General features: G+C 51.9%; 1 protein-coding gene across 1 annotated transcript in view; it reads left to right on the top strand.

The window, feature by feature from the left end:
* Nucleotides 1-13,257, top strand: part of SAP30BP (SAP30 binding protein) — a 33,000-nt gene that overhangs the window by 2,489 nt on the left and 17,254 nt on the right. Inside the window, exon 3 of the mRNA XM_037065460.1 lies at nucleotides 1,127-1,174. Within this exon, the coding sequence (XP_036921355.1) occupies nucleotides 1,127-1,174 (48 nt within the window). The remainder of the gene's footprint in view (nucleotides 1-1,126; nucleotides 1,175-13,257) is intronic.

Here is a 13,257-nt window from a genome sequence, read left to right as displayed (position 1 = left end):
TCCTCTCATTAAATCCCAATATGGATCTTCTCAAATGTGGTTGTATTTGTCTGAGCTGCGGCTCTGCTAGGAGACGATCTTTGGCCTGACCGTTTGAAGGAGGTTTTGGAGATTGCCTTTACCCCCTCTGGCTCACTGACACCTTACAGGACAGTGATGTCAAACCCGTCGGAATAGGTTGTTCAAGTCTTTCAGCAGATGTTTCTGTTAACATCTGGAATGCTGTTTAACTTACAGTGTAGCTTGATCGGAAAAAACAAGTTTCAAGTGAAACTTAACTTTTTCCTGGGTGTTAAGTTAAAAGTTCCCATGCATTGGAGTTTTCTGGGTAGTGGATCTGATGAGTGGATCCTGCTAGGGGAGCTGACCTTTGACCTTCATTAGCACTCAGTAGAAAGGTGGGCTAGCACCTGCAAGGCCCCGTGTGTGCCTTGGAGAACACCTTGCCCGAGTGGTGCCTTGTGTCAGGAAGGCCATTTGGATAAGGAGCAAGACTGGATGGAGCAGTGGGTGGCAGGTCTGGGAGGACTCGGGTGGAGGCAGGCACCTCACCTGGGGTCCCAGAGAGGCTGGGCATTGCCTGTTAGTTGTGCTGCCCCCGTGTCCCTTGCCCTGGTTATTGGCACCAACCTTCCTTCTATTTGTGTTGGTGGAAGTACCGAGCGCAACTGTGCAGGGGTCACCATGTTCTGGCCATGAACACGGTCAGCACAGGTCTGAGTCGGATGTATTCAAATCTGCAAAGGAGAAAAAGTTCGTGTTTCTGGTTTCAAGTAATTGCTACTTCATTGGAAACGGTATGCGTGTCCTACCCTGTGGGGCCTGGCCTTATTTGTTGTTGCCTTTTCTCCATTTGTCTCTGTGTATTAGTCTCAGGCATTTTCATTAGTGTAGACAGTGGTACTGCTGGAGTGCCGACTTGTTCTTTTCCCCCCAAATGATGTTCTTTTCCCCCCAGAACATCTCCTTTTCCCCTTCTTTCTCTAGTTCTGGGTCATAGGGGAGGGGAGGGGTTCTTGGTGGAATGACCCAGGCTGGGTAAATTTGCTCCAACCCCTAGTTATGCATGTGAGAACCCTCAGGCCCACTCTTTTAAGCTTAATCCTCTAAATTCTTTGTCTTGTAGGAAGATGACGATTCAGAGACTGAAAAACCTGAGGCTGATGACCCAAAGGTATTTGGTGTTGGCTGTGGTGGGTGGCTGGATGCTAACAGGGCATTTTAATATTATGGCTCAGTTTATATGTCTGGTCAAGGTCTGTCCCACAGACACTCGGTGTACCCATGCGTAAATGTTCTGGGGTGAAGTCGGTTTCATAAGGGAACCTGGAGGCCACTCTGGCATGAGTAAGTCCTGGGGCAGCCTGGCCCTTCAGCCAGGATGAGGCAAGACAGAGCAAGGTCCCCAGGCTTGAGAGGCTAGAGGCCCCGCCCAGTGCAGCATCTGCCTGTGCTGTGCGCCCCGGCGGGCTTTGTGGGGTCGCTGCTCCTGCAGGCGGAGCGGGTGTGGGGGTGTTTCCAGAGTCAGGAGGCATTGAGGACCGCCCTCTGTACTCTGGGTTCTCTGCAGTTGTCCAGGAGCACAGAAGGTCCAGAGAGGGTGAGGGAACAGGGCCTCCCCCTGCTGTTGGGGCTGCTGAGCCTAATCATTGCTTTTCCAGGCTCGAGCCCTTCCACTCTGGGTGGACCATGCAGAGTGATCTTCAGAATGGCGTAGCCAGTTCTCCTAGTTCCACCCCAGTAGCAGCTGAAAGTAATCAGTGCCCCCCTCACCCTCCTTGACCCTCCTGTGAAGAGGGTTAAGGACTGCCCACCCTGTGCCGCATAGGCTCGTCGCAGTCTGACTCTGGGCTGGGCATTAGAACAAGTGCCTGTCAGGGAAACATTCCTTAGGGACAGACACCCCTCCTCCTTTGAAAGAGGAAGGCTGATTGCATCCCGCTAGGCATGGGGAATAGGGCCCAGATTTTGCGACTAAAAACTGCCTAGAACCAGTGGAGGCCTTCAAGGTGACCTGGTGGAATTTAGGAACATTATACCCCGTCAGGATCTAAAGTGGCAGTGTGTTCGAAAATGCACGTGAGCTCTTTCATGTTGGAAATAATTCTGTGATTGGGTAGAACTACGTTCAAGCCCTAAACTGAACCGGTGAGAGGCTGTGGACGATGCCGAGAAGGGAACACTTTACCAGGATGTTTTAGCATCAGCGCGCAGGAGGGGGAACCGTATCCTAGGAACAGCAAGTGCGGGCTCCTGTGGCTGGCGAGGAACCTGAGGAACCCAGGACCCCTTGTCCAAGCTGGAGGTAGGCCTGTGACCTGGAAGGAAGGTCCCAGCTCTGCCTGGCTTTGCAGTAGTATCAGTATTTGGCTTCTGTCTTAGTATTTGGGGTATAGGCCTTGGAGCCTGTGCATACAGTAAGCCTAAGGAGCCATCTTGGTGTCGGGACCGCGTGGTAGAAGGCATGGACGGTTTCGGGTCCTGGAGCTTTTGTGTGTGTGGTTGCCAGGTTTTGCCCCAAGCTGGAGCCTCCCGGGGAAGTCAGCTGAAGAGCAGGGTGTGTGCACCTAAGTGTCACCCCTTCTGGAATACAGTGACTCAGACAGCAGATCCCCAGGGAATGACACGCCTCTATGAGAGAGGAGGAATCCCGGGGGTTGGGGGCAGAACTGGGGAGTTCGTTGATGTCTTTTGTGCTCAGCCTGCCCTTTCTCTGTCTCGTATAAAGTTGGAAACACGTGTTGTTTATACTTACTCCTTCACTGTTGTGATTTACTGCATTTCTTTTTAAAAATATATTTTATTTATTTATTTCTAGACAGAGGGGAAGGAAGGGAGAAAGGGAGGGAGAGAAACATCAGCGTGTGGTTGCCTCTCATGCATCCCCCGCTGGGGATCTAGCCCGCCACCCAGGCATTCCCCTGACTGGGAATCGAACCGTGACCCTTTGATTTGCAGACTGGTGCTCAATCTACTGAGTCACACCAGCCAGGGCTGTATTTCTTTTTAATTTTATTTTTCAGTTACAGTTTGCACTCATTATTATTTTGTATTAGTTTCAGGTGTACAGCGTAGTGGTTAGACAGTCATGTACTCTACAACGTACCCACCTGGCACCACACACTACAGTATTGACCATATTTCCTATGCTGTACTTTACATCCCTGCCATTCAGTCGTTTGAAGTTCAAGTCTGTGGAATGAAGTTTCCAGGGAACAATTTCTGTCCCTGCAGGGGAGCCCTCAGAAATCAGAACACAGAATCCAGCCCCCCAGGTAACTCAATATAGTTCTTTTGGAGGGTGAGCCTGGAGGGGGTCAGAGGGAGCTCACCAGCAGCTGGAGAGACCACCAGCGACATAAAGACTGTGAATCCTCATGACATGTCTGAGGACTGAAAACAGTCCCCAGCATGAGCCCCCTTCCCTAGGTCAGGGCCCTGGCTTCCCCTCCAGCCCAAGCTGACACCAGCCTGCCTTCCCTACAGTGGCCTCCACCGTGAGCTCCTCTCAGCCACCCTCCGTTCTGGAACGTTGCTGGCACATTTAAGTTTTATTTCAGTTGTTATCTAACCCTGCTTTTGCATGCTAAACCTCTGGTTTTGAATATTTCTGCTTTAAGTACTCAAAGTTTCTGATGAGAGGATGTCATCTGTTTTGTTAGCCAACGGGTGGCTGTCGTAGGCGCCTCTTCCACTAGATGGCGCTCCTTCCCACTTTGGCTTTTTCTGCTTTTACTTTTGCCAGAGCAGTTCTCAGAACGTTTGGGTTCCTCTACTCAGTTAAAAATTATAATCTCGAAGAGTGTTTCTTCATTTTGGTTTTATCTGTTTACATTTATTTTCTTAGGAGTTAAAACTGAAAAATCTTTCAGTATTTTAAAATAACCAACTTATTTTATATTAACATAACCCTTAAATGAAAAATAGTATTATGTCCAAAAATGTACAAAGAGAGGCATTGTTTTACCAGTTTACAAGTTTCCTTAATGTCTAATGTTTATCGTAATAAAAAGCTAGGTTCTCATAACTGCTGCATGTGTCAGGTGCAGTGTTACTGTGGTTGAAGTATTTGAAGAAACTCCATCGTCACACAGACAGGTCCTCTGACACAGAAACATTTTATTAGCTATCCAGATACTTGTGGATAGTCTTCTTTGTTACTTCATCAAAATTTAACAAGTGGTAGTTTTCTGAAGGTTGGTTAGTTGCAGTGTGGAACGTGAAACCTTAGCGAGGGGCGTGCGCTCTGCCGCAGTCAGACCCAGTCTCTCCTGCACCTGGAGTGGCTCTTTCACCCGTGCACGATTCTGCTTCGTCAGGCACTAGTGATCTGGGACACATCGCTTCCCTGAGTGACACGGATCTCCTCAGTGTTGATGCGTTTGGATCTCTTACAGGCGGCCCCCCATTGTATTTGTTAGTGACATCACTGATCTCGTCAGACAGGAGGCTGTCTGACTCACGGTGCGGAGCATGCGCTTTCCCAGGTTCTGATTTTTGCTGCCAAACCTGAACGTTATCATTGCCAATAAATACCCTCAGTTTTCCTTGAAGTGACAGGCTTTGTTTCTGAGAAAACGTCTGTCCGACTCCCAAATCAGACAAACCATAGTTCATCTGTTGGTCATTCTTTCCAGTAAAGTGGTGTCCTGTGAAGAAAGCAAGCGGCTGGTTCAGCTTGGAGCTCAAGTACTCACATACGAGCCTCTCTTGGAGACGATCGAATTTATGCACACCTCTCATGTCGTCATACAAAGCTCTTTAAAAAGGTACTCAAGAATCAAGGACATTTGGGAGTGAAATTGGCCTTTTTTATTTTTTTAACTGAGAGTGTGACACCTGCTAGAACTTGGCGCCACTGCCTTGATTTACTCTGGAGGGCCAGCAAGTCAGCCCCCGTTCCCCTGTAAATGTCAGCACAGTGAAACAGGTGAATAATGTCAGTGCTATCAAAATGGCTTTGACCTTGCAGACTCCCAGGGGTCCACGGATCAACTTTGGGAACCACTGTTCAGAAACAAAAATCTGAGGTCGGCAAGATTAAATAGCGGCAGTAACTTTTTCATGGCTCTGTGGGCCCATTAAGCTGTTGCTGCTGCTCTGGGAGCCTGGAACTGGGCGGGGGGGGGGGGGGGGGGGGCAGCGGGGCCTCCGGAGGAAGAGGAGACAGCCCGGGTGGGGAGAAGTTAGAGCCGTGGAGAGAGAGACCTGGGTCTGAACTCCAGCAGTCCTTGGGGATGCCCCTTCACCTCCGTGCTTCCCATCTGGAAAATGGGCTTCATGACAAAATCTGCCTCACCCGATTCATTTTACCTGAGTAAAATGCCAACAAATGCTTGGCGCAGTGCTGTCCCGCAGACCTGCGTTTAGTGTCAGGCACAACGACGACGACGAGTGCCCTCTGCCCCCTTCCCGGGCGGGCCCCAGAGTCCGGGCTGCTTTTGGAGCAGTGGAGTCCGCCTTTAGCCTGGAGCACACTCGAGGGGCGTCTGAAAGGCGGGGGACCTGAGACCGCAGCACGAGAGGAAGGGGCAGGGGCAGGGAGGGAGAAGACCGGGGAGGAGCGGGAGCTATGTCTGCTGTCTCTGGGGTCCGGGAAGGGGGCAGCCACCGTGAGAAGCGATGTGCACGGCAGGAGTGTGCCTCTGTCTTCAGCTAATGATGAGCGCTCTGTCATCTCTGGCCAGAAGTGGGTTGAGCCGCTTTGGGGGGCAGTGAGCGCCTTGTTCCTGGACCTCTTTCAGGTGGGTTTGTTAAGCTCGTCCTAAAAGAAAGCTGTAGGTGGGGGTTGCACAAACCCCCGAGGCGTTCCCTGGGGGAAGACTTGGGCATTATGGCTGAGCAAAGTTGAGTTTTCTCTGACTTTGCTATCTGGTGACTTCAGAAAGTCCACACGTGTGGAGTACCCAGACTGGGAACTGCCCTTATTTTACTGCTCTGATGTTTGGGGTTGCCAGATAAGAGAGCAGAGTCCCATATTGGGGTGTGAGTGGGAAATGGTGACCCCAGACTCACCTCTGGGGAGCCTTCGGTCCCAATCCATCGGCCTGCGGTGTCAGGATCGCTGGAGCGGCTCTAGGGGGGCTGAGTTCACTCTGGTCTAGAGAAAAGAAGGCTAGAGGAGGTGGCAGAGGGCCCCCCAGGGAACAGCAGGGTCCAGCACCTCAACCTGCAGGTCCCCCTCACTCCAATTTTCTGGTCCTGACCTCTGCGGTGAGCAGCCCGACTCAGCTGTTCCACTTACTCACCAGAAGGCGGCAGTGTTGTCCGGGGAGGAGGCGGCCAGGCGAGGAAGCCCCGTCCAGCCCCTCACTTCAGGGACCTGGTGCCTGGCGGCTTCAGCGTTTCCTGCCTCTGTTTGCCCTCAGCACCTGAGCCTCCGTCTCTCCGCTCTGTCCCTGGTTGCCCTGGGACGCTTTCCCTTGTTTGTCTTTCCCACTCGCACAGTCCCTGTGGGCCAGGGGCGCTTCCACTCACTCACCGTCCCCGACACGCCCTTCCCCTGGAAACAAACACGGGCATTGGTGGCCTGTCGCCAGCTACCTGGGAGGCCGGCCTCACTGTGCAGGCAGTGGTCAGGCCGCGGCCAGAGGAGGAACCCTCCGGGCCCAAGGAGCAAGCATCTGTCCAAACAAAGCCATGTCTCTGGGCCAAGGAAGTGGCCTTGGGTGAGGAAAACACGTTTCGGCATTTTTAATTTTATTTATTTTTAAAATACTCACCTGAGGATACATTTTTATTGACTTTTAGAGGGAGAGGAAGGGAAAGAGAGAAACTTCAGTGTGAGAGGGAAACATCAAGCAGCTGCTTCCCACACACCCCACACACCCCTGACCGGGGATTGAACCCCCGACCTCGGGATGTGCCCTGACCGGGGATCAGACCCACGCCTCCTGGTATACGGGACGATGCTCCAATTGAGTGAGCCACCCAGCCAGGGCTGTTCTGGCCTTTTCTAAAAGGCGTGTAGATCCCCAGTTGAAACATTTTTTAAATTCTTCAGGCCCCAAGGTCTTGTAGAAATGTGGCTTTCAGAGATTGGAGCCAGTCCCGTGGGTGTGGAGCAGGAAGGCCTGGGGTGAGCACCGGTGTGCCTCCCCGCAGCCGGGGCCGTGGGCCTGCACCCCAAACTGCCCTTCGCTGCCTTGGGAGGCCCGGCCGTGGCTCCCACTCTGCCAGTTGGTTGGGGCAGCAGGGTGGGGAGGTGGATGGGAATGTGATTTTGTCCCTGTGAGACCCTGTGGGCCACGTGTCATTTTATCAGGTTTAAGAAACTACCCAAAAAGACAGTTGTTAGCATTGCTTAGCCTTTTCAGCCTGAGTGAGTCTGATCATATGCCCTCATCCTCAGGGTCAGAAGTCGCCGCATTTCCAGGTTCCCAGCACCCTCGGGGATTTTCCACAAGACTGGTAGGCCAAAGGAAATCCCAGACAATTCTGTTCAACTATTTGGCTTCAACAATCAGTATTACTGTCCTCACAACTTAGCCGCTGGAGAAAATAATACATACATTGTGCAGTGTCTGAGAGATGTTGAGTAATGCTGTGTTTCCCTTGGAAATTTTTTTTAATTATTTTTTTTATTTTACTTATTTTTTAGAGAGGGGAGGGGAAGGGAAGGAGAAAGAGAGGGAGAGAAACATCAGTGTGTGGTTGCCTCTTGCACACCCCCTGCTGGGGACCTGGCCTGCATCCCAGGCATGTGCCCTGACTGGCAATCAAACCGGCAACCCTTTGGTTAAGAGGCCGGTGCTCAATCCACTGAGTCACACCAGCCAATTGAAACGTTCCCTGAAATGTTTAAATGTCACTGCGCCCTGTGAGTTTGCTGCAGTGCCTTGATGGGCAGTTTGGGGCTGTATTGGAACTGTATTGGTACTTGGTTTTAGAGCTCCGTAGTGGTGGATCTTGGTACAGTCCTCACGCACCCTGCCCCGGAGGCCTGGCCAGCCCAGTGAACCATGGATGCGGCTCTGCCGTCGGTGGCCATTCATACACACCTGAACTCCCCTTCAGAAGGTCAGGTGACTCTGTAGATGTGCTATTCATTGACATCCAAGTCTAGATTTGCGTTGGGCAGAACTGACTCAATAGTTCCCTCACTTTCTGTGCTCTCCAGCCCCTTCCCCAGCATTATTATTAATCTTTTGAAATATCAGAATAAACTCTCTGGAACCTGAAAACTGCCCAAGGAGCTCATTTCCCAGGAGTGTGTTTTTGGGTACTGGTTTGGCCGTCTGGCAGCAGTGGCACTGCGTCGTGTTGAAATCCCGAGAGGTCTTCATCAACCACGTCGGGGAGGAGGCTCCGGACACGTGGCCGCTTCTGCAGGGTCGTGGCCGAGCAGGATGGCTGCCTGCTGGGGCTGGAGTGGGCCTGCCGGCCCTCCAGGCTCTGGAAGTGGAAAGGGAGGTGTGGAGGCCTTTCTTAAACAAGCGCTTGGGACTCTGGTCACCGAGGGCGACCTCGGAGGGCAGTTGTGTGGAGTGGCCCCGGGCCGTGAGTCCCTCTCCGGCCTTTGGAAGTGGCTCCTGTGTGCCTCCCTCACGGAGTGTTTCCTCTGTCACCCCACAGGAAGGGGCAGCAGAGACCGTCCGCTGGGGCTTCCATGGGACTTCCGCTCAGAGGTCCTCAGCGTGCCAGGGGTTCTGCGGCCCTGCTTTTCCGGTGGTCATCCTAACACTGTCAGGGTTTGCTGCACTTTTATACTAGGTTCATTTTCTTGTCCAATGGTTGTTATAGCAAGATTGAATATTTTGCAAAAGAAAAAAAAAATCTCCTGATTCTACAATTCAAATAGTGCAGCCATTTCATTGTCCATCCTTTTATGTTCCCCTACGTGGCTGTTCCCCTACGTGGCTGTTCCCCTACGTAGCTGCATGTATGGTTTCTGTCTAGTCTCATTCCCATCTGTGTGACAAACCTCTTTGGTGTTGCTACAGTCCACGTGATTGTAACACAGGACAGGGATGAACAGCGACCAAAGGAAAACTAAGCACTTAAGTCTTGTGTTACAAGTGAGTTATATCTCAATAAAACTGCCAAGATAAAACTACCTTGATTTTCTTAACACTTCCAGAGGGACTGCGACCCACCAGCTTTTGTTCTTATACTGAGAACAGTCTTTAGCAACACACTTTTCCACAGCAGTTCCTTCCGTCCTCGAGTTCCCGGCCCGCTAGGAGGAAATGCCGAGTGGGGGCACAGTGGTGGCCAGCCCTGTGCGTGCTGTGTGGTTGTTACCAGATGAAATGCTGTGCGGGCAGTGTCTGTCCAGTGAGAGTCCGGCAGGTGGGAACGTGCCATGTTCTGTACGTGGGTCAGAAAAAGTAACTCAGTCTTTAAAACTCGAGTTCTCGTTGGAGGGCCATACGATTGTTTGCCCAGTAAGGGAGGAGAGTCAGGACTGGGTAGCGTTTTTTCTGTAAGCCCCAGGAAGTCTCTAAGCTAAGGGTGGGGTGGCGCACCCACTGTTTGCAGATTAAATGTTGAGGACCAGCCCTGTTGCGCAAGTCAATTCAGACATTACTCACTGAGGCATCATGGACTGTTGAGCTGTGTCCACTGCCCCCCACCCCCGATCAGCGCAGTTAAAAGGTAATGAATTTGGCCATTTTTCCTGAAAGTCAAGGGTTGACACCTGCTTTGCTCTGACCCGCTATGGACTCATTCCCAAAGGTGTCTTTTTCCTCCTTGGTCTTGATGTTGGCTTCCCCAGTGGCTGGACCAAGGGCTTCATAGAAACCATCACCACTCGCAGCCTCCTGGTCCAGAGGGAGGGAGGGAGGGGTTGGAGAGCCGTACCACTGGGCGTGGAGCGAGGCAGACCCGGTTCTGAATGACAGTGTGGTTGTGTGCGGCAGGGGGAGGGGGGGACAGACGGACAGCTGCTTTGTTGCACTTTGTTTCAGTTTGGTACTCATCTGTAAAGTGAAAATAATGGCCGCCTTATGGAATTTAAGTGCTGGTTAAGAAAAAAAATTGCACTCTGACTCCCCTAGGACCGGAGAAGGAAATGGCCTTAACTTTTGCCAGTTTGGGAAACATCCACTCTCATCTTCTCATTGGAAGCTGCCATGTGCCCTTTGAACTGTTGAGAATGTCCAAGCCTCCTCAATGTTTGGCATTTCCTTTCTCCCACCAAAATAAATGGCCAAGTGGCCTTCTTGAGAGTCACCTTTAGCCAGGCTAGGGGTGCAGAGGTGGGAGACATGGGGGGCGCCCATGCTGGGAAGGACCCACCCACCCCAGAAGGGTCTGCAGGTCTGTCTGGGTGTGGCCTGATTGGAGCCACAGACAGCAGGACAGGTGGGGCTGGCTGCAGAGGTTTCCTTTCGTTGTTCAGGCTGAAAGAAACCAAGGGAGGCCCTGGGTCTCGTCATCTTCCAAAGAAGGCCCGGCTGCATCCTAAGCTGGACACTGCTGGTAGAAATCTTGTAATGGCTGGAAGTGGTGATCACGTGCAACGGGGACCAGTGACCATTATTCTCCCTCTGATCCCCCTGGTGGCTTCCCTGCATCGGCAGGGCTTCCTTGACCACACCTGCTCCAAGCCAGGTGGAGCCCAGACTCCCAGAAGCCCCACCCGCTCCCACAAGGCCCTGTAGCTGCCTGCCCACGCAGCAGCCCTGCAAGCCCCAACACACGGGGCTCCCATCGGCCCAGATGCCGCGCATTGTTCCCCGAGGTGTGGCCAGCCCCTCCTCCCCGTTGGGATTTATTTTTTTGAAATTATATGATGCAGAAAGCAAGCTGTCTGTCCTTAGGGAATCCTCTTTGTTCTGTGTTTTTCATTTTTGTTTTGTTTTTGAATATTTTTAAATGCTTATCTTTGACAGCATGATGCTTTTTAATACAAAATATGGACTGCAGTATAGTTCATTGTATTATGTGAATCACAAAATAATCAGAGAATTTATTTAAGCCATGTTCATAGTAGTCCATAGGCTGGTGATGGAATACAGATTCAAAGTTACACGATGCAGTTATCGGTGAGATTCTTCTGTGGTAACAGTGTATCTCCGTGGAGATCATTCCGTCTCTGAAGGTGGGGGCCCACTGTGTACTTACAGCTGGGGACTGCCGGCTCGGCCATCTTGACCAGAAGTCCCGTTCTGTGTTCTAATCCCTGGACCTTGAGTTGCTGCTGCTCTTGATGTCTGGGTCCGACAGGATTTTGCTCACTTGTGTTCCTAACGTCGGAGTTAGGTAAACATTTTTCTAGGCCGCGCCTCAGAGACACCGGCATTCCCCCAGCCCTGTAAGTAATGAACCCCCTTCCAGTTTGCTTTTCACACCCCTGGCTTCCTGTCATCGCTGTCCTACTGGCCTCGATGTCAGTCTGACATCTCAGCTTGGTGGCTGGACGACTCAGGCAGGATAAGCTTTTGTAATGTGGTGGCCAAGTTGAGTGTGTCTCAGAGACTTCATTTGCCAACGTCAGCCTTACATACTGTCTCCTTTGTCCTTGCCCGCGCCAAGCCCTACTCCGCCCCAAATACAGCTGCGAGCATAGTGCCAGTTTCTGTGGAAAACCTTTAAGAAGAGGGCTCATCCTGGCCCCACCACCGAGGGCCTTGCCTTGTCCTGATGTAGGTGACCTGTCCCAGCACAGCCACCCTGACACCGTCTCCCTTGGAAGGGGAGGCGGGAGTGGAGTGGTCCTCTCGGAACAACTTCCACAGCTTTGAAGACACTCAGCATCTTCCAGGGTCTAGAATTAAATCTGAGTACCTGAGTCCCTCTTTGGAAGAGCCAGGTAACAGCACCTCCCCTTGGGAAACGCGCCGGCCAGGGCCTCGCATGTCCATGGGGGTCTGCCGGGCTCCCTGTGGTCAGCGCCATGCAGTTGTAGACAGGTTTTTCAGATAAAGAGACCGCTGCCTCCCACCTCCCGCCCTTTTCTTGAGTCTGCAAGGCCAGGTCCAGAGCTGGCTTAGTCTGTCTTGGCAGACACCTGTTTAACCCTTTTCTGTAGAGGCCTTCTCAGCTTGGAGAGCCGAGCCTTCCCGTCAGAACGCTGCGAGTGAAGGGGCGTCCATTGCATCCAACGTGGCCCCACCAGCTTCCGGCCACTTTTCTGAGAAATGGAGTGTTTCCATCCCCAGGCGGGCAGCGTGCCATGCGGGGCCTGTCCCGGCCAACAGGATGCACTGGAAGGAAACAGGCGGGGGACGGGCTTTCTCCGGAGCTCTCCTGGGTACGCGGGCGAAACGGTCCACTTCGGGCATCTGTGCCATGGGGGGCTGTCCCCTCACGGCACTGGGGTCGGTGGCTTCCTCTGAGCCTTGGGGTGATGACGGTTCTCGGTCCATGCCCAACGTGTCTGTCAGACTACATTAATCTTATTCTGGAGGTGTTTTGACAAAAGTTCTAGAACTGCTGCTTTCTTGACAGTGTGAAGTGACTCTCACACGCATCTCAGAAAACCTCGTTCTGACTGTGAGTTTGGTGTCTTCCAGAGGGCTTCCCAGGGCCGGTCGCTCCCGAAGCAGCAGAGTCGTGTGTCGCGAGGGTCCAGGGGGGCCTTTCATTGAAGTGGTTAGCGTCATGCCTGAAGTCATTCCCCTAGGCTGAGGGTTTTTGTTGTTTAAAGATTTTATTTATTTACTTTTTTAGAGGGGAAGGGAGGGAAAAGGAGAGGGAGAGAAACATCATTGTGTAGTTGCCTCTCGTGTGCCCCCCACCAGGGGACCTGCCCTGCAATCCAGGCATGTGCCCTGACTGGGAATTGAACCAAGGACCCTTTGGTTCGCAGGCCGGTATTCAATCCACTGAGCCACACCGTCCAGATGTCTAGTCTGAGTTTTTTGGTTTTTTTTTTTAATAAAACTTTTTATTTTGTTTTATTTATTTATCTTTAGAGGGGAAGGGAAGGAGAGAGGGAGAGAAATATCAATGTATGGTTGCGTCTGGTGTGTCCCTTGCCGGGAACTGGCCTACAACCCAGGCATGTGCCCTGACTGGGAATCGAACCGCGATCGTTTGGTTCCCAGGCCCGCGCTCAATACACTGAGCTACACCAGCCAGGGCTGAGTTTTGTTTATATTATGCTGCTAGTGTTTGGCCATTGCCTTGTTCATAGTAAATAATGAATGAATTACTTGTGGAGTAAATAAGCGAATTAACTGTATAATAATTATGTCTTTTTGCCTTAGGGTTAGGAGTAACAGGCTAGGGTTAAGGTTTTTCAGTGCAGCGTCGTTGCCCCTTCTTCCTTCTGCCTGCCCCATGTCAGCCCTGTTGCCAATCCTGCCT

This window comes from Sturnira hondurensis, unplaced genomic scaffold (genome assembly GCF_014824575.4).
Source record: "Sturnira hondurensis isolate 20B ecotype Veracruz unplaced genomic scaffold, ASM1482457v3 Scaffold0001221, whole genome shotgun sequence".
NCBI lineage: Eukaryota > Metazoa > Chordata > Mammalia > Chiroptera > Phyllostomidae > Sturnira > Sturnira hondurensis.
The sequence above is the reverse complement of the archived record's forward strand: the minus strand, read 5'-3'. Positions and strand labels throughout refer to the sequence as shown.